We start from the raw sequence: 25960 nt of genomic DNA on the forward strand, positions 1-25960 counted from the left end.
GATGATGAAATAATGAAACTATACATGAGTTATCATTATGACAATTGACAAATGAAGTTTGACAGAATCAATACAATATCGACTTATCATTGTTAATACATGTTTATATTGAATATTATGTTCAATTTTAATCAATCTAGTTCATTCAATCATGTTATGATGTAATACTATGTTTAAAAATTTTCTTTTTTTTCGATCAATGATTTTTTTTGCCTTGACCATTACCACCGCCTCCATCCTCTTGATGTTTGATATAACAATGTATATGTGCCATGTGAGACCAGTGAAATGACCAGTGACCATTGAAGGAAATGTTGTCACAAAAGGATTTGTCTTTTTTATCCTTGAATAAATAAAATGTTACATCTCAATACTTTCATTCAACTTTTGAGGACGAAAATTTTAACTGGACATTGAAATTGTCAAGGTAGAGAGAGAGAGAGAGAGAGAGAGAGAGAGCTAGTAAAAAATCTCGAATATTCAACTCTAATCAGAATACCGTAAGGAGTATTGATTTTCATCTCAATGACAATCTGGACATTGGCTCATCTTACTGACCATTCACTTGACCAAGTGAATGATTGCCATGAAAACCATTCTAATTCAAATCTTGCAGAGTTTTGAATAACGATGAAAACAATATCACCTTATAAAACAAAGTTCTGATTAGGAGTTAGTCAACTTTTTTGATTTCTTCTTGAACTTTTGGTGGCTCCTCATGAATGTTATTTCTGCTGAACAGTGAATATTAGATGATAGATTTTGGATGTTCCTTGGATAAGGAAAAATGATGGATCACAAGAGCATTAAATAGATTCATATTTAACACCCAACAATAAACCCCTCACATGGTAAAGAGTGATGGTCAAGCAATATTATCATCGAAAGAAAAAAAAATTGTTACCTCATCTTCATCTTTTTTTCTTGCTTTTTTCATTGTTACTCTTTTACTCTCTTGAGTAAACTTATCTTAAGTTATCATTCCTTGTATTTGCTCCTTCATCTTTCTCCCTCATTTCATCATCATCATCTTTATCCTCTTCTACATCCTCATCTTTATCATCATCTTCTTGTCATAACTTTCTTTCCTTCATCTCAATTTATGACATTTATCAAGCTCAAGTTTCACCCAAACCTAAATGCTGCCGTTTGCAATAATAACAAATAATGAAAATACTCATCTCGAATCTCTAACACCTCATTCCCTTCCTATCATCAGCATCATCATGATCATTGAGCTCATAATTTCAAGAAATAAAAGAAAAGTTCAGTTCTCTAAAATGTGAAGTTTTCTTTTTATTTTATTTCATTCAGATGATGAAGATACTCTGCATTTCAGTTCTAATAAAAATCACGATATTTCATGAGATTATCTATAATAATCCATTGCACTCATGTACACTTTGAAATGTTTTCCGAATCTGCGATACTTTAAATAGAAAATGATAGTTATTTTCTTGGTAATCACATAATCATGATAACCAGAATTCTGAAATCATATCAAATAACAAGCAGTTTTTTTCAACGCATTGAATATGTATCATGATAGATTATTAATTCTTTAATGTTATAATTGGTTAAAGATTTGTTTCCTACTCCTAATGATAATTCATTGTTCAGAATGTTTCAACTTGAGGGTGATATTCATGAATGAACTTTTCAATTTGAGGAAAAAAAACTTTTTAAATGCTTTTAAATGAAACTTAAACCTTTTGCAAATTCAAAGTTATCATGAATATGATGATTAATTGAAACCGGTGAAAGATTTGCATGAAATGTTCAGTTTTTTTCATAATAAAATACCATTCATGTATTTATACCTTCAATGTATCATGAGAAAAAAAACTTAAAATATTTTTTTTCACTTCTATTGTATCCTCATCATTTTGTTATCATTCTGTTATTTTTATTCTGAATTTTATCTCATAAACTCTGATGAATTGTTCCATGATGAATCTTTATTGTTGAGATACATACGAATTCTGGAAGAAAGAAATTCAGATCAAAAGTATAATGATGATTCCAACATTGGTTCAATGGGTGAAAAGATATTCAGCTCATCAATAATCATGTGTTATCCTACGGAAGACAAAAGGGAGGCGAATGTGAGGCTTAAGGAGTAGATGGAGAGAACGAGAGAGAGAGAGAGAGAGAGAGAGATAAAAGTTATCATAAATGATTCTGATGTGAGGAGATAAAAGATAAATATTATGTCAGAATGTGAGGTCAGGAATGGAAAGGGATTGTTTCAGTAACTCTGTTCATGGAAAACCATAGATTCCAATTCAGTGAAATCAGATAAATATTCACATATGTCTTATATTTGTATATATGTTACTATTATGGTGACTATTTTTGCTCCCATCGAAAAGTGTTCATCATGAACTGAATTCATTCCTTATCCTTATCTTCATCATCTTCCCTTTGATTTATGACCATTGTTTGTTTCTCTGTCTATGCCTCTATCATCATCATCATCATAACCATTACCACCCTCTCAGTGTAAAGCATTTCTTTGTTTTTTAGCATTTCCACCACCGCCATTATCTTAATGGATTTAGTTCATTTAAATCAATATAATGTGTTGATGATAATGATAACCTTAATCAGCCTTTGTATTATCATCAAACTTTCAAGGTATATAAAATTCATCTGAACTTTTCTCTTCTTCCTTGTGATATTATCACGTTAGAGGATTGATAAATTCAAGGGAAAGAAAACATTTACATGGAAGAGAGAGAGAGAGAGAGAGAGAGAGAGAGATAATCATGTAGGAGTGGATAATGTGAACTGATAATATAAGTGAGCATTATTATTATTGGGTAATAGTGTTAATAATAAGCCAAAGGTGCTGAAAGGTTTTAATCATTGTTTATATTGGATTAGATTTGGAAATGTTTAGTGGATGAACACAAAGTTTCAATTGGGATAAATGAATGAGAGAGGGAAAAGGAAGATAATGATGATGATGATGAAGATAACAAGAAGGCTGAAGATTATTAGCTTTTCATTTCTATTAAAAGTAGTATTTTCCTCTGAAAAAAACATCCTACTCATCATCATCATTATCATTATGATCTTTCATTTGAGTTATTACTTACAGAGAAAATGTTTTCCATTGAGTTGATTGAGTGCTGGTCAGTTCTTTGGCATATTAAGATTCTCATTAGCTGAATATTGGAATTTTTTTTATAATTAGTGATAACATTTTTTTCTGTTATTTGGTCAAGTGTTTGATTGATTTCTACTCATTTTGGTTTGCATCTTTTTTTTTCATCAACTGTCAATATGAATCAATGATCAATGACCCATGGGTTGGACAAAAACGTATTCATCATCATGGATACTCAATGATAATAGTATCAGAATGATAATGATCGTTATCATTGATAATACCATTGATATTTCATTAATATTGTGTAAAAGTTTCGTGACTTTCATGATGCAATAATTGTTTACATGACGATGATGATGATGATTAGTGAGAATAGGAAATAAAAAGGAAAACAATTCATTATTATCATGAATAAAAATATCAATAGTATTTCAATTAGACTCTAGAGATGGTCAGTTATCATTCATTATCGTTTCTTATTGTTTATCTTACCGATAACGAGTAATATCATAATCATAATCAATTATTATCTTTCTACAATCGTTTGATTGTTTACAGAAGTAAAAACATTCACCTTAATCATCTAATCAACTTTTTTCTCATCTTCTTTTTGTCTAATGGTCAATTTTATGGGGATATGAACGGACTTCGATCAGATATTTTGCCGGAAGTCATTTCACCAAGTGCAGTACTGTTGATGCCTTTTTCGGGGAAGATCATCGATCTCGATTGACACATGATAACATCACCAAAACAGGTAAGTTCATCGATTGATCCAGTGATCCAAAGTTCTGAGCCTTCAAATGAATTTTATTTGGTTAATCATTTCATAGACAACAGGTAGCACGTTTAATTAAAGTCTATGGCTAATAATTTACATGTGATATTATCAAGGTGGAAATTGAGTAAAGAAATGAAATTAATGGTTGAAATTTCATGATAATTTTCATTGAATTTGTAAATAGGTTATTTGTTGAGTTTTTCGTGAAGGACTTGAATTGGAAAATGAACTTTTTGTCTATCTACTTTCTCCTCCATCGACCATGGAATCAGAATCAGAGAAAAGAAAATTAATTGAACTTTTGTGATACTCTATTAATCTATTATCTGTTTATTGTATTGTGATATTAATGAAGATGAGATTGGAAAGAAAAAAAGATAGAAAAAGGAATGGTCATCTTTAGATGGTCAAGATTCAGTCAAACGAGTGATAAAATTGGATGATGACAAAGATGATGATAAACTCCATTAAGCTTCTTATGGATTCTTTGTTGGTTAAGGTAAGAAAATAGGGAAAAGGTTAAGATTAAGAGTAAGTAGGTAAAAATTTATCTTCTTTTATCTTCATTCTCTCATCATCATCTCCTTGTTTTGTCTTCTTCTTCTTCTCCATCACCATCTCTCTTTCTGGTCATCTTTAACATTCTATCAATCTCCAAACAAGATGAAGATAAAAAGTTCTGAGCCACAGATTGGTCTTATTTCTGATTATCTATTAATATGAAACAAAACAAAACCTAATCGCTTATATTTCAGGGAAGAGATTGAGTTCTGAGGCTGTTTATCTGTTCTGCTTTTTTCCCACCTAAAACAAGTTCCCACCTTGTCTTCCTCTTCCTTTAATCCTCTAATATCTTTATCATTATCAGCTTCAGCTCATCTTAATAGATAATCTAATCTGCATCTAACCAAATTTCTTATCCATGACTTACCGAGTGTTCCCTGAATTTTCAGAGATGAACAATGATTTCATGAGAAGAGAATAATCAAAGTCAAAGGTTCATTCAGATTCTAAAAATAAATGTCATCTATTATTCACCCTGAATATCAATGTTATGTTGACACTAAGAATTCTGGAAATGAAATACCCCTGAAATAGATTCAATGGAATGAAAACTGAATGAGTAGTTAATAATCTTGTTGGATATAAGCAGACAAAAGAAACTAATCTTAAAATTCAACAAACACTGAATGATGAAATTTATCTAGACTCAGAAATTTTTTATTCTCTTTCTAAAGTTAAAGTCTTCAGATCAATAAGAAAATAACAGGGGAGAAATAGAAACGTTAAATTTTAGAGAATAAAAATTTTTTATTCTTTTTTCAGCCAATAATCAATGTCTAATCGATTATCTGAATATTACCCATTGAACTTTCACCACTCAGTTTGCTTATAATGATTGGAGTTCATCATCAAGTGTCAATTCATGTAACTTCATGGAGAAACAAGGATAAGAAACTGAAAATTCCTGAAATTCATTGACTCAAATGTTTCATGTTTGCTTTATTTTTTTACTACGAAGTGACAAGATCTCTCTCTCTCTCTCTCTCTCTCTCTCTCTCTCTCAAGAACCATGGTAACATTATTTTTCCAAAGTTTTGAATGATTTCTAATAAGTTCATGAGACTCTGAGTGTGGGTGATGAATTAAAACGCTAATGATCTAACGAAGAGGAAAATAGCAACGACCAATTGATTGATTAAGAATTCAAAGTTTCTCATGATTCTGTCTGAATTCATTTTCATGATTATCGATGTAATTTACCGATCAACTAATTTACTTTGCTAATGGTTCCATTAAGCTTACAGCTAATAATTGGCATGAATTTACAGCAAAAAAAGTATCCTAGCAACATGAAATTCCCTGAATAAAGTAAATAATATAAACTAATAACAACACTGATTTAATGTTTGTTATCATTTGAATGGATCCACCAGATATGAGATAATATTGAATAATGAATTTTAACACCATGAACCGATAAACTTACTTTGAAATTTCATCGTTAACCAGGTAATAGATTTAAATGAAAGGTGACTGAAAAATAGAAGGAAAAAATTTTGCAAAAATAAGTTCTGACTGAAAAAAGTATCAGAATAGAAATTCAGTAAATCGGATAAAAGTGTGATTCTTCGTGCACTGAATTTGATGATGATAGAAATGAAGATGGATCATCTATTAGATAGGAAGTGGAAATAATAATAATCATATAAGGTAACTGATGATTTTGAAGTAAAATTCATGGTGTAATTGAGTAGTAGAGATCACCAATGGATGAGATAAGGTTACCTTTTCAGTTGAAACTGAGTTTTTATCTCTCAAAATGAGTCATCATGAACTAACCATTGGAATCCATGTAGACACCTTCATGATCACCAAGACTTTATTACAATTAAAATTACCGGTTTATGATTGTAGTCAATGGTGACGTTGGTCATCAAAGGGAGCAGAGTATAAATAGAGTGAAACAATTAGTTGATTGTGCTCACTTTCGTCACGTCTGTTTGTTAATTGTCACCCTAACGTCTTTAGCTTTTGACCTTTTCAAGGGTATTCAGTTACTTCCGTTTCCTCTTAATCTCACAACAATAAGATCATCGACTTTAAAGTGATGTCCAGTTTTCACTCTTCAGCTCTCCTAATTCTCCATGAAATGTTACCATGGTTTCGTTTTTTGATAATTATCTTGTTAATCATGCGACTCATATTTCATTTTTCATCTTCTCATGAAACATGACCATGAATCTTATCGTTGAAACATTGTTACATTTTCCAACAACTTCCGTTTTCTCAACAATCAGATGAAACTTCATCTTCCGTCTACCGTGATGATAATTTCCGTTTCAAAGAATCTTAAATGATGATTATATAATTTGTGATCTTATTCTCCGTTTACATTACATGAGAAAAAAAATTCTAATGATTTGAAATGACTGAATCTGAACTCTTCCTCCGATTCTCCATGAAATTAATCCTCATTCACCAGGTAAAAGTAATTTTTTTTCTTCACCTTTTTAGATTTAATCAAAATTAATCATTGATTGTAATTGATGTTACTCTTATTTTTTGTCGTAAACATAATGAAAAAGATTTACAGTTAACTACTTGTCCATTGACAGGTAAACATTTAGCTGATTAACTTGATATAATGTTTGTAGTAACTTGCTCATCCTCTGAATTCCGAGTCATCTGAAAATCCTCAATAATGAAACATGATCATGATAGTAATGATCATAGATTGTATTTAGATGGAAATGTAAAAGCATCAAAAATGTTTTAATGGTTAGTTGTTGTTTCAATGTTATTATCAATTCCCTTGATTGAATTACAATTACTATTATTTGATAAACAACAATATCATGATCAACAAGAAACGTAATAATAATTTCCCAACATTTCCCATTGATCCATATCACGAGAATGAAAAATATTCACAATTAGCTGAATTGAAATTGTGAGAGAAAATCTTTCAATTTATTTACCTGGATAATCATGAATCCTCTATCATGTTCAATAGAAATCATCATGATAACCATCAGATATCAAGTAATATAAGGTTATATCTATTCCTCTACATGATTAGATCAAAGTTCAGGTCCCCATGAGTTTGAATAAGTGAACATTGTTTCTTAAAGGCTTCATGTTTTTGACCTTTTCTATTATGAGTAATGAATTTTGTGTATGTGATGTTGCTACATGGAGGGTATGCACTTTGAATGCTCAATGTTATGTCAGATTATTGTTTATTCATAATATTCAGCTCTATGTAAATGATTTAAAATTTACCGTTACTTATAAGCCTAATGGTTTTGTCCCATTAGATTTGTTGAAAATGATTCCATTTTTAATTTCAAAAGCCTCAAGTGATGGTTGAAATTTCACTTGAATCGATTCAACTTTTATCTCCAAGAAGTGTTAATGTTCAACATGATAATTGTGAATCTTATTGTTGGAAATTAAAAGCAAACCAAAGTAGAGACAAAGAATTGTAACCATTAAGTTAATTGTTATTGCTGCTAATTGAGGTTTTTCTCCCTTCTGATGAGAATTGTGAGAATCCATTCAATCTGGTTCATCGTTGGCTCTTGTAATCATAATGATCATTAGTTATTGTGGTTGTTATCGTTACCATGAAAGTGGAGATAAAAGTTCAGGGTACTAATCAGTTCAAGTGATTATTATTCATTTGTTTCCTCAGTGTTAATTGTTATCAAAAATAAATTAGTGATGTCTCATTATAATTAGATTAGATATGAAAAATTTCAGCGTCTTCGGAATAGCTGAATCTTCAGAGTTTCTTACGATTTCTGAAGTAAAACTCATATATTACTTCATATGTTCATCATTACATCGAGTCTTCTGGTTTAAACAATTAAGATTAAACTCCATGTCAAAAGATGGTAACGATATTAATTAATGCAGAATCAATCTGATTTTACTACTCAGGGAGCTCAGAAAATTCTGTGGCCAATCTCAGGAGCAATTTCTCTGAAATTGATTAAATATTCGGATGGAAAAAGTTGATTTCTCGATGCTGTGGTTAGACTTTTGTCCAATTTAAGGTTGACTTCGAAGGAAAAAGTTCTAACTTAATGTTGTCTTGGTGACATTTGAGTTCCAATTGTCGAAGCTGTGAATTCTGAGAAAAAAAGAATATAAAAAAGTTTGTTTAGTTAAAAGTATCTTTCGAATGCCAACTTTTTTTTTGTTCTTTTTTTCTTGACATCGAATGAAGATTTATCTTTATGGACTCACGATCAGAATCAGGGTAATATTTCAATTTATATACGAAAAATAACCATGGAAACTATTCTGAGAGATTGAGAATTTATTGTTCAGTCCCAGAAAGGAACCTGATTTCATGGATATGATAAGTTTCCCATGATCATCATGGTAACACAATTTTTCCCTCACCCTGTAAATCAATTGGAAACTTTTTTTGTTCCGGTTCATTTATGAGTATGTATGAGTTATATGTTTGAAGATGATGAAATTTTCATGATACTAACCACCAACTCATTGACATAAAAATTTATTTACATTCAATAACATGAAACTTTTTGTTGAACATAAACTACACTACTAAATATTATGAATAAGGATCATGATGGTCAAGAGTTTGTGGTCAAGATAAAATTGAGCATAATTTTTTTATTCTTTTTTCAATGAAATTCTGTCAAATTTTGATGTAAACATGATAAAGATAATGTCAGCTATCTCCTTACCAATATCGCGGATTCTAAACTTCATGAATTCCCCCTGAATCTTATCTCTTTTCCCTCTGGTTCATGATAATGATCAGACGGAAGAAATTTTTCTCTATTCAGAATTTTCTGTCTGATGATTACAAATTACATGTTGTTATTTACAATCTACCACTTTTTTTCATATATTCACCATAAGGAAGGGAAATCAATTGAATCTCATGAAACCATTTCATGGTAATATTTCATTTCCACCATTGAATTTTACTCTGATTTCCTGATTGATGTTGATTCGTTTGATATGTTTCAATGGGTTTATCATCAATGATTAGAATTGATTTTTCTTTTGGCTCTTGATTTCCTGGGTTAGAACTTTTTTATTTTATTTTATATTTATACCAAATTCATTTGATTATTCAGTTCCATGGAATTCAATCCATCTTTTTCATGGAATCATGGTGGTAATAATTTTTTTCTTCCTTTTCTACTACCAATAGGCTTCCAAATATTGAAAATCGAGGTTGAAGACGATGTGACACCAACAGAAGACTCAAAATTAACATTATCCTGTCTCATACAATCAACTAATTCAATTGAGGTAAGATCTTAATCATTTCACTATTCATTGATCATGATAATATCTCATTATTGAATTACCATTAATCTTAAATTCATCATCACCCTGATTATCGTGCTGGCTTCAAATTAGATGAAGATATTGATGAAGCAAATGGTAATTCTCATTGAGAGAGAGAGAGAGATAAAAAGTTCAGAAAAGTTCATTTTCTCAACTGATGTTCTTAATGATGTACATGAATACCTATCATCTAAAAACACATTGATTTACCACGAAAAAAATCATGATATAAAATTCAGGTGATAATAATAATCAACTTGGAGCTAAAAGGTTAGGAAAGGAGGAAATTCATCTGAATTATTAAATGAACTTTTCACCCTGAACTCAGACTCAGACAGTTTGAATCAATAGTCTTGGTGTGGTAACTAAGATCATCATTCTACTTCTTTCAATTCCTTAGGTGTATCAACACAAAAAACCCTCCATCATAAGATATGTAATAAGTTATCATGGTGGAATATTTTTCCCACCCAGTGACTCTTATGTTAAATATTATCATCTCTCAGTTATTATCATGATTATTAGCATTCTTCATGAAAAAACATGAAAGAAAATGAAGGAAGGAAAATTCCCTCAAAGAAAAATAAGCAAAACTGAGTTCTTAGTCTGGTGGTAATAATAATGGTAAAGAGAAAGAAAAAAATTCTAAATATGAACTTTAGGTGGTAAAAGAAAATGTCATGAAAAGTGTAACAATATTTATGAATAATAACTGAGTTCAGGTGGAACATGAGAAAAAGTAAAGAAACTGAAATAAAGTGATAACATTTCTTCAGAAATTTTGCCTGAAAGTTTCAAAATTTCTCCATGTATATTAGTTCACAGGAAAGAATTTGAAATTCAGAGAGAAAATTAGTTTTTCCTTTCGTTATGAAAAAAAAAGTTGGGTAATAATAATTTCTGTATAAGTTATGATATTGATTACAAGCCATTCTATTGTTTTTGGTTATTTCATGATGTTTTCAGGTGAATCAAATTGAAATGATTCGTCAGAATCTGAATTGAACTAAACTTTTTTCATTACTTTTATTTTCCCCTCAGGTTAAATGGTATAAAGATTTTACTCTGATAGATACAGAGACTAGTTTTTTACGAAAAATGTCAACCAGTTTGGGTCGATCGTCCATTAGATCTACTGGTGGTCATTATCTTGCCTCCTTGACCATTGGAAAACTTTATCCCTTGGACTCTGGTATTTTCACTTGTGAAGCCATTGATCTTAAGCACAGGACCCGAGTAAATGGTAGCTATGAGCTGAGGGTATTGAGTAAACCACAGGTCAAAGTTTACCCGTTAAGTTCAACCGTTTATTCATTGCAAACTTTTACCGTTTCTTGTTTCTCGGTTGATTATGATCCATTAATTGGTTATAATTGGCTTAAAAATGGTGAAATATTGAATCCACTCTATGATTCTGAGTTAATTGAGGATCTTTATCCCGCCGGGATAAGACTTATAGTACCAAAAGCGTTGACCAGAGCAGTTTACACTTGTCTGGTTACAACACCATTGGGAACAGTTGGTAAAGAATCAATTTTAACTGTGATTCCAAGTAATCTGACCAATGGTAAGTTATTATCTTTTCATAACTTCTCATGATAACTGATGATTTTCTGTCTAAATCCTTCAGAGTTGAGACAAACTTGCTCAAAGGAGACACATGAAGATGTTGACTGGCCTGAGACTGCAATCGATGGTGTTGCCGTTGAACCTTGTCCACCAGGTTACAAAGGTAAAAATGTTCAATCAAATAAATTACATGAAAATTGTTATTATATTTTTTTTGACTGAATTTCCTAATGTTCATGATGGTTTATTTTAGACGGAGGTGTAACCAGGAGACGTTGTTTTGCTAATGGTAAATGGGATGAAGCTGATTTTTCAAGTTGCCTTAATTACCAAATGTTTTACATCCAGGAAAAGGTAAAAATAGTTTTCATGATAATTCAGTTGATTCATTAGATTTGAATCCTTTCCACTATTAAGTAACCAGAACAGACTAAGAAATTGTTTGTTATTGTTGACCAATGGGCTCAGTATGGTTATCATTTCAATGTAAATTAATCTTATCCTTGATAATATCTTATCGGTCAGTCTGTTATCTACATGATGATGATACATCATTATTGTTTATCATGATTCATTTACATTGAATGGTTTATGGGTGGATAACATTAGATGACCAGTAGTGGACTTTACTTATAAATAATCAATCAAACTGTACCTCAAACTTTTTCTTTGGTAATAAATTGCATTAACTTCATTTAGTATCATCATGAGCTTCGCCAAACTTTTCATGATACAAACTGAATCCATGATATTATAACTCGTTTTCCATTATTGTAATTATGCTTAGTGACCAGACAAAATACTCTCAATATTTAGTTATCTAGTATATGATTAATTATCGATGATAAATCAACAATTTTTTTTATACAAGTTCAACATTTGAATATTGTGTCTAGTTTTATTGAGAGGAAACAATTTGATCAATATGACAATCAATCTAATTGTTGATAGACTTTTTTTTTCTTCTGGGAAGAAAAATGAAACATGAATTCATGAGATTTCTGTGCCTTCCCATTTCATGATGATCATGGTGAATTCACTTCTCAAAAGATAAACTAGAAAGTATTATTATTTTCTATTGATAAGTAGCTATGATGATGATAAGATAGAAATCATGTAATCGTATTGAATATGAAAACTGAATTGAATATGAATTGTTTGGATGAATACACGAAATGATTCAACAGGATCAACCATGAGATATATTGAATCTCTGACACCTTAATAGCTGCTAACAAAAAGCTAATCAAAAATATTTCAATATACATAAACACACTGAATAAAATGAACAAGGTGGGTAATGTTATCATGATATTGGGTGAAAAACAGGCAAGTGAATTGAATTGTTGAAGGAAAAATAGTAAAAGATATGAGTGATAAAAATAGTACTCAGGAGAGTAGGAAAAGAGGTGAGAAGATGATGATTAAGATGATGAGGAAGAATTGAAATCAATTGAACTTTTTTTCCTCTTTTATTATCATCATCATCGTCATGAGAGATAAGAGTAATCTTGATGTTATTGTTTGAGACTATGATCAGAAAGAAAAAGGAAAAAGAATTTGGAAAATTTCTGTAAATTCTGAGAAAAGAAAAAAAGTCCTGAGAGTTGAATAGTACCATGGTTATGCTTTCACTCCTTTTTGTTGATATGAGAATCAAGTTCTGTTTATCTATCCCTTGTGCTTATATATTTGTACAAATCGTCAGAGCAAGAGAGAGAGAGAGAGAGAGAGAGACTCAGACAACGTCGAGAGAGAGCAGAATTGGTAACTAAAAGTTATCAATTCAGCCGATAGATGAATACAACCATCACCGAGTTTCAATGGATTCGTATTTACAAATATTGAGGCTTAGATTTTTATCCTTGCAATCAGAATCAAGGGATTACCATCCACAACTACCGACCAGAAATTATATTATATCAGAATGCGAGAGAGAGAGAGAGAGAGTGAGTGAGTAAGTTTTCGATATCAAAGGTTTTCATTTTTATTTTGGTGAGAGTTTATCATTTATCCTCCTCCTCCTACAGCATTATCATCATCATCAGCATTACCAACATGATCAATAACATGATCAACTAGAAAGCTACAATTTAAACCAATTTTTCCCAATTTAAGATCCAATTCACAGACAATAGTTGGAGTATCATGATGATAATAATGGTGATAATAGTAATGAGATTGATTGAACAATTTTTACAGAAATAATTTCCAAAAGTTTACTTGAAACTTACTCAGCTTGTATTCTACTTTCAACTTATCTGTGAGTTCAACATGGGAACTGGATTTTCAATTATGACTGGAAAAAAATAAGAAAAAAAATTCTCATTTTTCTTTCATCACCAAACCTTAAACACTGACCAATCCATCATGCCTACGATAACACACAGAGCAGTATCTCAGTGACCAGTGAAATTTTATCTCTATCTATGAACAATAATCATATAATTATATCATTATTCAGGTGCCGATGCTAACGATAATTCATTTACTATCCTTAGAGATCGTTAAGTTAATCGACAATTTAATTCAATAGGAAAAGTTAATGATAATGAGAAGTAGAAAAAAAGTTTGAAAGTTCTCTTTTTTTTCTCAGTGGAACTTTTTTTTACCATGGAGTTTTTTTTCTACCAGGCAAATACTCATTATCGTAGTCAAATGAATGGTAAATAATACAAATGATTCTGGATAATTGCATGATGATTAACACAATCACCGTTGATATAATAAACAATAAGCTTCGTACATAAAACCCAAGTGTTATCATTGTTTATCTTTCATGATCATTCATGAAATTTTATTCAATGAACTCAGATATATAATAGATTAGCTCAATTATTCAAAGAGTAGATACTATTATAAACACAATCAACTCATTTTTGAAACACATCATGTTGATGATGATTATATAGAAATATAATGGTGATTGGAATAACAGTAATATCATCATCATAATCATCATCATTGACGACAACTAACTGAATAGGAACTGGAAATGATGGCGATTGAATTGAAAAGTTATTGTACTTTTTTTGATTAGTTTACTCATTGTAACGATAATGATATTTCATTGTTGCTGAATATTGAAATTAAATCGTTACTTCAAACTGATTTACGAATTTGATATCAACTTTTTTCTTATCGAATTTATTTTCTTCTCAATTTTTGATTATTTTTCTTTCCATTCGAATTTGAAACTTAGTTTTAGTTTTCTTCCATTCGATGAAATAATTTCAAGGTACATTTGAAAACGGAAATAGGAAATGGTTCAATTTTTTCTTGATGAAACAAATTATCGACTCATAATGATGAGATAATCACATGGGAATATGATCATTAGAGATGAAAAATTGATTCAATCGGAAGAAGTAATAATATTATCATGTGTCAGATTCTAAGCTCATGGACTGGAGAAAGTTGAATAAACTTTCGATATAATTTTCTCTTTCTCTTTTAGTATTAATAATTCTTGGTGATTTTCTTAGAAACTATATAGATTGAACTTTTTTATTCGTTTTCCAATTTCTCTGAAATTGTTGATTGTTGATTAATGTCTGATTCTAATTTGGTTATATTCAGTTAATGAGCCTTACACTTGGTTATCATTTGGTGTCCCATTCGTCATTGATGAACCAACTTAAAGAATCACTCAATGGACTTCGACTAAAACCATCTCAAGGTCATTTCATTATTCACCTTTTGGAATCCCTGATGGCCATACTCAAGTTAACAATGGATTCGATGGAGACTCATGAATCTTCCCAACTTGCTCTTGATATTATCTCATCGCTACTTAATAAACCAGAATCGATCAATAGCCTAACGGTAAGTTATGTCCTTATCTTTTCGAGTTAGAACTTTTTTTTTCTCATTCTTATTATCATTAGCCCAATCTTAATAATCGCCATTTCGATTTAGTCCTTATGATTAAACAAAGTTTATTTCGAGTTAATGTTTCGCTGAACTTTTTCCCAAGTTTTTTTATCAATCAATTCTCAAAACTTTATCATGGTGATCATTTTATGCACCAAGTCAGCATTTTTAAACTCTCATCTTCATGATAAGTTCTCTAATGAATACAACCAAGAATTTTCTGTTGCAGGAACCCTTTTATTCAAATATAGTTAATTGATAAATCTAATGGTCTTGTTATTTGTTTCAATGATAACCTAATAAATGCACCCAACTCACAGAGTTCAGACTTGAATCTGTGTCAAAGTTGAAAATTTCAGGGTGAATTTCAACTCTTTTTGGGATATAAATATTATTTTATATTAAAATATTTTGCGCAATATTTACTCGGATGAACATTTGAGAAATCGAGTTAATGACAATTTAATGAAATATCATTTAGTTATTCTCTCTCTTTCCACCATTTAACTTCCCATGATTTTTGTTCCGATTCGAATTTGCTATTATGACTTTTACCTTTCTCTTATTTCATTATTATTTAGCTATTATATTACCGAGTCAAAGGTAAGAAAAAGTTTTGAATACAATAGAAGATTGTAAAGAGAGGGATAAGAAAATTGAAAATGAATTAGTAAAAGGGAATATCATCTGAACATCCGATAGATTTTCATACTTTATCATGGTTATAATGAGAGATTCAGATACCATTGAGAGTTGATCTTCTTTCGTAAATAGAAAACCTTTTCATCATCATTACCTTTTCCTCCTTCTCATTATGCTAAGAGATAAAAATAGAGATAATCAAGCTGAGCTTCCCGAGAATCAGTCAGATGGTAAAGGAAAGTGGGTAGTTTTCTATGAAGGGTGAAGGAAGAATCAATATAATCATTCAAAAAGAGAAAAGTTTTATCAGTTTCGAGTTTAAAATCCTTTCTCTCTCTCTCTCTCTCTCTCTCTCTCTCTCTCTCTAAATTTGAAAAATATTCGCCCAAAGAATTCAGTTAAGATGATAAAACAAATGAAAAGTGAGAATGATGAAGATGTAATTCTAAATTCTCCAGAGTAACTAGTTGAACTACTCAGAAGTAATAGTAGCCTAGTGAATTAACAATCATTCCCAATAATTCACGATGATCTCATAAAGAAGACAAAAAGTTCTAATGATGAGATACTCGATGCTATACTCAATGCCAATGTTTATTTCTGCATAAACTGAAAGTCTCAATTCACCCTGAACTTATCCCTTTTAACTATATCCCACTTATACTCTTGCTCCTCTTTATATGAAGCCAGGATAAGATTCAGATGCCATTGTCACTTTATGAATTCATTGATCACTTTCTCGTTGTGTTTCTAAGAATTGATTCAATCAAAACCCTAAGTAAAACTTGAAAACATAATAAATTGTCCAAAAATCCCTGATAGACTAAGCATTATCAGCTTTATAACAGAGAAAGGGAGTAGTGGGAGGAAGATGGTGAAGATAATGATGATAAGAAACTTGGCGAAAGAAGGAAAAATTTTTTGCTTCCTTGGTGATTTATCGTTTATATTTTCATCGATAGACTTTTATATAAATTTAGGTTAAAAGTACAGAGTTTCCAAAATTTTCCATGAGGAATCTAAAGCTCAATGAAAATGAATCATTGAGAAAACTCAAAATCCTAATCTAATCAATGATTTCCCATCAAATTACAATTAATCGCAAAAACAAGCAAATCATTCAATCAATTTCATGATATCCTCAAAGATGTTATGATATTTGTGATAATTTGTTTCCAATCACATTGATAATCTTTCATCTCTCTCTCTCTCTCTTTGTTTGTATTGTTCAACAGGGTCTTTCAAATTTACATAGACTATTAATGGAATACAGTTTACTGTCCAGTAAGATTGTCAAGGGTCAACATAATCATCAGATAACAAGATCCAATTTTGTGGTTGAAATACTCAATCTGGATCATCGTTCCAATCATTTACTGCCTTCCACTTTGAATTCACCAACCATAGCATCATCATCATCATCTTCATCATCAGCTTCAGCCTTATCATCATCTAAACATTTGAACAACAACAATAAACCATTATCATCATCATCTTCATTGTCATCAACAGCAACATCAACCCTATCATCATCTACTTCAATACCAAGCTGGTTAACAGATAGTGTTCAAGTAGATATAACTTCATTACCTGGGTATAATCAGAACAAGTCATCATCATCATCGTCATCATATTCATCATCTTATTCACCAAAAGGATCAACCACCAGTCACTCAACAGATCAGCTGAAAAGTGTTCTAACGGTTTTCTATCAGAATTTAACTTCATTTTTACCCAAAAATGTCATCATTCATAAAGAGTAAGTTGATTAATTATTTATTGACATTCTTATGAAAAAAGTGTTATCATGTAAAAGGTTTTCTTGTATTTCTATGGAAATTTATATTGAGTCTTCTGTAAGGTTATAAATGAAAACAGGAAGAGAATGAATTAAGATTTTATTTATCCTAAGATGAGGATAATAAAGTTTACAACAAAAGATACAAATGTTATCATGATGAAACTAAATCACAGTTTAATGGTAATCATGATAATATTTAAGAACAAGAACTTTTTTTCTCGATTCTTTTTATGCTCGAGAAATAAATATGACAAACTTGTTACAATAAAAAAAAACTTTACAAGAGGTTGGACAATTTTCCAATTGAGTCGAAAATTGTTCTGATAAATTTTGGGACACAATTCGATTTGTCGTAAAAAAATGTTCTAACCATTAGTTTCTTGTTATTTTGTTATTTTCTATTTTATTTTTACAAGACAATGTCGACTCCCTGTGAGATTTCATCGCCCAATTTTGTTCATTGTCGATATTTAAAAGAGTATATTTCAAGTAAGTGCTGAGAATCGATAGCTCTTTGAGAGAGAAACATTATTAAGCTTTGGATTTTGGACAGCATGGAATCATTATCATCACCTAGAACTATGATAATATTATCGTATATTCGAGTTTAAGAAACGAAATTTGGTTGCATAAAGATAATTCAGTTTCTCGAATTTGCAAGTTCGTTTCTTTTCTTACGCAACTTTTCCCTGGAGGGACTGAATACTATTCGAAGGAGGAATAGAAGGGAGTGAACGAGGGTAGAGTTATAATAGGAATATGCATGAATCGAATGAGGAAGTGAAATTTGAGACAAGAAAAATGAATTGTTTCTCTTGAGAAGTAGGAGTAAAAAGAGAAGTCAAATTTGATTCTTTTTTTATTCTTGATACTTTGTTTCGATTCTGAATACATGAACATTCAGTCGCCTAAAAGAATGTTACTCTGAACATCTATGAACAAAGATCTGAGGGTTACTTAAGCTTCCACCATGAAACTTTAACCTTGCCTGTTTAAGAATAACTTCATTAATCTTATCATGTTCAAGTTCATTTTACAGTTCAACGAATAGAGGAAAGAAGATAAAAAGGGAGCAAGTCATTTATTATCATGTATTTTTATCGAAATGAATCTGAATATAAGAATATTCAGTTTTTGAAATTCTCTCTCTCTCTCTCCTTCTCATTCTCCCCTAACAGTAATCCATTCTCACTTTTGTTCCATTTCCATTGAAAATTCATATTCTTTCATCTCAAGTTGTTGATTTTCATGTTTTCAGATCATTATCCAAGATGAGGTCATTCTGAGACTCGATTGATCAATGGTCATTCTTATCATGATAACAATTAATGATGACTGATTATCCATCGATAGTTAATCTCCAAGACTTTGGATTAACGTAATAAAAGTTTACGATGTGATCACATTTGGATCATCATTAATTTCATTTGTCATCTCATATAATATTGAGATATGATTCTTGATAATATCTTCATAAACTTTGTTACACAATCAATTAATCATAGTGATTTGATTAACTTGTGAAAGGATAATAATAATAATAAATAAACAAAGTTGATGATGAATCACAAACAGTTTAAAAGTTATCATATAAATCATCTGGATTCTACAGTAACTATAGTAAAGTTTATTGGTCAATCCATTGGGAGAACTGTGATCATGATAACAATGATTTACAATCTATTTTGAATAATCTATTAATAGTAACCTGGAAATTTATCTTCTCCTTTTGGTTCAGTTTCACTTATGAGGAATATCAAATTCACTCGAAAGTTGTCACCGTTGCCTTGGTCCATAGAGCTCATTACATACCCACAAAGCCTTATCCACTTCGAGTAACTGCCCACCTCCGTCATCATCCTTCGATCGAGGTAAGAAATAAAAGTCTATCTAATTTTCTTGGAATCGAAATCAGAAACTTATTATTACTTATGAAAAATAAACTTTCGAAATTTTCAACCATCAACACCATCTATTATCTTAAATGATAAACTCTCGATGAAATATATCAACTTTTCCTCTCTCATAAACTTGAACACTAATCTCACTTAAGATAATTAAATGTTGATTAATTAATTGCTCTCAATAACTGATGCTTAATCAACAATATATGAGATAATTATTCATGTCATCAGATTAAAACGGTTTCCATTTCATTTATGTTTACCCAAATAATTAAAACAAAGTGAATAAGGTAAATTATTCATAATCATTAGTTTGGGTAATGATTAAAACACTTTAATCCTTAATTAACTTGAAGTTGATTATTAATAATTAGCAAAGTGAGTAAACAATTAAACGTAAACTCATTTTGTGTAACAAAAAGTTTTATTATATACTTTTATCAACAAGATCAATAACATTTAACTTAATGAAATGATTTTGTAATCAACTTTGTTGGATTGATTCATGTTTCCAACAGTTGATGATTATACTTTAAAATTAACTGAATGTTGTTAATCAAACAAGACAATTAACTAATTAGATTATTTTAAATTACAGGATAATGTTAATGGTAAAAAAATCACTTGTGGCCTTGTACAGTTCAATGAAAGGTAAGATGAGCTGATGAGATGATTATTGATGATGATTGAGTAAATCTAATTTACGATGATTGTTTAATTGCTCCCAATTTAATCAGGATTGGATTCGAGACACAGAATTGTCAAACCTCAACGGAAACAAGTGATTCGTCCTCAACTATTTGTATCTGTGATATAACCGGAGCTTATTCAGTTCTGGTCACCAGTCAATTCAACAAGAATTCAGATCAATACAATCCGGAAGTTGAATTAAATCCCACTGATCAGGAAGAGTACCCGGAACAATATCAATATCAGTTACATCAAAATCAACATCAAACAAACCACGTGCCTATTGATATTGATAATCTTTTAATCATTAGTTTTTTAATCTCAATTGGATTAATCACCTTGACCATTATTATAATTTTGATTCGATCAAGGTGAGTTCAATCAGATTCACAATCAATTCAATTTACTCTTGAATATGACAATATATTCATTGTAATATTTACATTGAATCTCATGGCAACTTAAACATTACATTAACCGTTACATTTATCGTAATGAATAAACAATGATATTATCATGATGATATTATCATGTAAACAATATGATTAAGCAATAGATTCCTCTGAATGTGAATCTCATGAATATATGTACCATTGAATAGCAGAATTGAATGATAATAAAGTCATCAGCATGGTGAAACATGATGGTAATCATTCAGGTTCATGTTCAATTTATATACAATAACTTTGATTGATTAGTAAACAAATCATAATGAATATAAAAAAAAAGTTAATGCACTCGATTGAATTGGATTAAACTACTTTACTAGCTAATTCAATTGGTTAAGATGAATACTATTGATTAGTTAATTGTTGAATGTCAATAATGAACAATAACCTTAGTAGTAAGAATGTTTTTCGTTTCCATTTCATGAGGAGTCTCATGTTTTCCATGAAAATAAATTGAACGAGAAAAAAAAAGAGTAATGATAAACATTGAATCAACATTATCTATGTAATCTCATGGTGCCTATTCAGGATTATTATCATGAACATCATTTCAAAAGGTGAACATATAATATTAGAATGTTGTATGTTAATTTCATCTGATTTCTCATGAATATTTGGATAACATGGTGATACTTTGATTGGATCAACAATCTAAACCAAATGGTTCATCTTTTACTCTATTTTGCCCTATGGTCATTATTCATGTCCATAAGTGGTCAAGCATAATGAAAGAGATTCATTGAGAATCAGAATCTTGAGAATCATGAAACATTCAACTCATTGGTAAATAAAGTAATCCCAATTTCCTGATGACTTCGATTAACGGTTAATTAGGTTAAACAAGAACATCATGATTCAGTATTGATACAATTTCTCTTCTCATAGTTTCCCCTGTAATCTGTTAGAGTTTAGAAGTTGATCATGAAATGAACTCTTGAATAAATAAAAAGAATAGGAAATGAATTAACAAAGAAAGAAAAAGAAAAATCTAATCTCCAAATGAAAAAGATTGATGAATAAGAAAACGTTTTGATCTTTTAATCTGAATGGATTAAGATTGTACTAATTCATAATTAATAATAAGAATTAATTTCCATTCACTTTTTTCTTGATACAGATTCAGATTGAATTGTTTACGATGCCTGAAACTTCAGATTTGCCTTGCAACCATTGGAATTGAATTTTCATTCATGGCCACTTATAAACCGATGGACATTATTTCAGTGAGTGAACTTTATCATGAAAATGAATTTAACATCAAAATTATCATTTTTATCATTTTCTATTCTTAACTAGATACCATGGATGAATATATTTCAATTGATTCTATTTTTTCAACTGGTCTGTAATTGCCTTCAGATAAGTTTATGTACCATTGTCTATGCGAGTGTGTCCCAGTACAATTACGGTAAACATGATGTACCTTATATAAAGATCACCTTTCTTGGGTGGGGTAAGTGTACTGTGTTGCCCATCAACACGTAACAAAAAATGACCTCAAAAGTTACTGTTTGGATTAATTTGATTTGTACTTTTCTTATGAATGAAAAGTTATACCATTGAGTTTAACCGGAGCTGCTGTTGTCGCAAGTGATCTGGACGATTCGTACAGACCGGATAAAATGACCGATATCGAGGGTCAATATTTTTACTTTACAAATGGAAGTGCTCTTTTTATAACTATTGTAAGTTGCAATGTGCAAGTAATATTTAACCATGAATATCAATGTGCATCTGATTAATGTCTGAGCTGAATAATATATGAACTTATCTAGTGGAAGTATAATTTATAATTAGCCAATGATTAAAGATTCAGTTCAAATTGACTCACTCTGGGGATCATTCATTACGGTTAATTAAGTTGTGGTCAGTTGAAGTTTGATGAGTGGATAAGTGACTAGCATTATATTAGCTGATAATGAGAATTGATATTCATCATTAATCATTCATGTTTTTATCTTTTTTTGCTTTTCTTTTCTCTTGTATTTTAACTTTCTATTGTTTTTTAACCTTTCAAGATTCATCTTATTCTGGTCACCATTTTGAAGATAAAATTCTCAGATCGCCACAAGAAGGAACTTTTGGACAGTTTTCGACGGTTAGACAATGGAACAAAAATTCTAAATCAATCATTATTAACTATTTTTTGGACAGACTTTTTTCTTATCGCCAACTTTTACTACCGAAGTTCTCGAAAAATTGTCTCGAAATATTTTATTTCCGTTTTATCTTGTCTTCTTGGACTTAATGTGATAATTTGCTATGGGTTTTTTGCACAAATCGATGAAAACTTCTTACTCGATTCAGGTAATAATTTACCTACAGCTCAACAACAATCAACTAAACAGGAAAGAGAATCTAAAACGACCGCTAATCTACCAATCAATAAGCAGTTGGCTAATAATGTTTATGCTCTCGACGAAATGGATATTGCATCTACTTTTAATCGGGTTACATTGACTGAGTTTGATGTTCACTATGAGCCTGGACGGAGTGATCTCTAATTGTACCCGATCATTGAAAATATTATCAACTACACGCAGATTTCAATAATGAAGAAATAAAACTGATTTAAATTAATTTATCAGATTTTTTCATTGATTTTCCATTAATAAGTCATTTGTTTTATGAGTTTTATTTGATTTCATTAATGATGATGGTACTGATTTCTCCCTCTAATGATCAGTCTATTCATTGAACAGACAAAGACTTTAGAGATTATCAATAATTGATTCAGTCATGATCCATGTAATTGAAATTACAATATTGCAACATGATGGTTGCTATAAACTCCATAACAAACTAAAAGAGAATCTTATTAATCAATATTCACAATTAAAAATGATTGATTTCATGACTGATTGTTAGTCTCAAGCTCCACCTCCTACCATTAACGCTCATCTTACCCAATAATTTGGTCCATTAATGAACAAGCGCCTTTTGCAAGCTATTTTTAACGTGAGAATTTGATTTGTCTACTGAATTGGCTTTTCTTTAAACATTTTCATTTTTGTTTAATTAATTGGTTAATTATCGATCCATACGAATCCATATGAGTGGTGAATGAAATTTAATCAGCTCATGTTAATTTCTGGTTTTCAATTTCAATGATATGATATTCAAATGTGTTCAATTTTTAATGTGATGTTTAATATTTAAGTTTTGAGATAGTTTTTCTTTCCACTAGTTTATTAATTTACTAGTTAGTAGTCATAACTATAATTTTGACTGAGTTAAATTGTTACTTTGTTGAAAATGAATTTTTCTTTGATCATGTTAATTGTCACAATTTCTTCGCTCTGTTCAACAATTTCTGGTAAAGCAGCGCAAGCTTGTAATCCGACGTTTGGCTGCCGAAATAATTACTGTTACAGAAACTGTTTCAATTGGGGTTCTAATCCTAAGGGAGGCTCCGAATGGTGTTATACCCAGAACGAAACAAGTAAGGAAAATCGTAAAACTGTTCATTGTGAAAGTCAAGCTGATTGCGATCCGTGTTGGGAATGTGCTAGCGCCTGTACTTGGAGAAAAAATCTAACCCCTGAAGAGATAGATGATAATTGATCTTGAAAGAGATTCAAATCTCTTTTACAATAATATTGATGCTAAATGAGCTAATCATTAAATAAAAATCTAATTTGGAATTCATTAATCATATTGTTTATTTATTCTTCTTTCATCTATTACATGTCTAAATAAAATCTAAGAATCAAATATATTAATAGATCAATATATTAATACGATAATATATATTAATAGATCATCGAATTGACTAGAGTATTATCGGTAATGTTTTGGACTAAATTTTTAAAATTGATTAGCGACTGACTCACTTTACTTATTGAATTCATTCCAACGTTGGATTTCATTCAATTAACGATTACGATTAAAGAGTACGATGGTCAAATGAGTGCGCATCGAAATTTAGTTTGCATTTACATTCATTTTTTCCCATAGAAAATTCTGAGCAAATAGATGAGTGAAAGCGGAAATTTGATGAGATTTCCTGAAAATCCATACTCAGTTGATCCACAAGGTTAAGATCTACTCAATGTTTGAATAAATTTATCGATATAATATTTCGCTTTGATATCGGAAACCGAAGAGATACAAAACATCGGATTCAAATCTTCTAAAGTTGATTAGTTGCGAGTGAATAGCAAATCGAATCAAATAAAACGATCAACAATTAACAGCTGAGCTGAACTTTTGAAAGGGTAAAAAAACTGCCCAAAAATTGATATTTTACAGAGAAAATCTTTTAAATTCATTTCGATTATTTTATTTATTGGAACTTCGAACACCAAAGCCCAAGTAACTCAATCCAAACTTTTCCAAATTAATTATCGAGTTGATTTTCTCTGAATAGTAAAAACATAAATCAGCAATCAATCAGAAACAGAAAATTTTCAATGTGATTATCGGGATGTTATAATTTAGGAGGAAATCGAAAAATTATCCATCAAGTTAATTTCAATCAATCAATTGGTGATAATTAATATCACAAAGATTAAGTTGATCAACAAAACTTTAGCATGTTAATATTGAACATATGGATCACAATCTGATCATTAATTTGATATCAATTATCAGCAATTAGGAAGGTTGAAATTTGATCAATTCAAGTTTATTCTGATCTCAAATATTGAGAAAATCAAATATGGTTTCTCAATCAACTTTTTATCCAACACATAAGCAACTTTTAAATTAGTAAATCAGCTCACTGATAAACAGTTAATAGTATTATTAGTTTGATTATTATATTATTGATTCAGTTTTGATTTTTGAAATATTAACAGCAACATGAAGTTTTCATTGATTGTGTTGATTTTTTTCATATTTTCATTGAGTTTTCATGAAATAAAAAGTAAAACAGTAGTTAAACGAAATGAGCGACCTGATTTCGTTTGTGCTAAGAAATGGGACTGTTTCCATTCTTATTGCCGAAGGGAATGTTACACCGACACTGGGCCGAAATTCTGTATTTCAAAGTCCAACGGAACCGAAAGTAAAATGGTCACTTGTTCCGAACGAAGTGAATGTGACCCGTGTCTCAAATGTTTCGGTCCATGTGACATTTAATTCTGAACAAAGGTCAAGATCTAAAATGAAATCATCATGAAAAGATCAATTCTAATAATTTTCGAAATCGATATCCAAACTAATTCAATTCCATTTCTTTAATGTATTAATAAGAAAAATAAAATTCCAAATAAATTGAAACATTTGATTTTCGCTCCAAAAGTAAAATCATTTTCTTTTGTTTACTTTTTGTTGACAAACTGTTGCTCTTTT

The 25960-nt window shown here is 30.3% G+C and overlaps 1 protein-coding gene and 1 long non-coding RNA gene across 2 annotated transcripts in view; both read left to right on the forward strand.

Annotated features, from left to right (window-relative positions):
- LOC128386134 (uncharacterized) overlaps positions 1 to 23245 on the forward strand; it is a 36509-nt gene extending 13264 nt beyond the window's left edge. Inside the window, exons 2-15 of the mRNA XM_053345119.1 lie at positions 3772 to 3872; positions 9598 to 9698; positions 10779 to 11304; positions 11368 to 11469; positions 11560 to 11660; positions 14886 to 15131; positions 17057 to 17580; positions 19361 to 19493; positions 20125 to 20177; positions 20264 to 20587; positions 21783 to 21888; positions 21962 to 22118; positions 22217 to 22350; positions 22684 to 23245. Of these exons, the coding sequence (XP_053201094.1) occupies positions 3772 to 3872; positions 9598 to 9698; positions 10779 to 11304; positions 11368 to 11469; positions 11560 to 11660; positions 14886 to 15131; positions 17057 to 17580; positions 19361 to 19493; positions 20125 to 20177; positions 20264 to 20587; positions 21783 to 21888; positions 21962 to 22118; positions 22217 to 22350; positions 22684 to 23169 (3094 nt within the window). The 3' untranslated portion in view covers positions 23170 to 23245. The remainder of the gene's footprint in view (positions 1 to 3771; positions 3873 to 9597; positions 9699 to 10778; positions 11305 to 11367; positions 11470 to 11559; positions 11661 to 14885; positions 15132 to 17056; positions 17581 to 19360; positions 19494 to 20124; positions 20178 to 20263; positions 20588 to 21782; positions 21889 to 21961; positions 22119 to 22216; positions 22351 to 22683) is intronic.
- Positions 6379 to 7027, forward strand: LOC128386157 (uncharacterized). The gene is made up of 2 exons (XR_008324878.1): positions 6379 to 6882; positions 6986 to 7027. It is a non-coding gene; the product is annotated as an uncharacterized LOC128386157 (long non-coding RNA).
- Positions 23246 to 25960: the final 2715 nt, after the last annotated feature.

This window comes from Panonychus citri, unplaced genomic scaffold (assembly GCF_014898815.1).
Source record: "Panonychus citri isolate SS breed McGregor unplaced genomic scaffold, ASM1489881v1 Contig00063, whole genome shotgun sequence".
Lineage (NCBI taxonomy): Eukaryota > Metazoa > Arthropoda > Arachnida > Trombidiformes > Tetranychidae > Panonychus > Panonychus citri.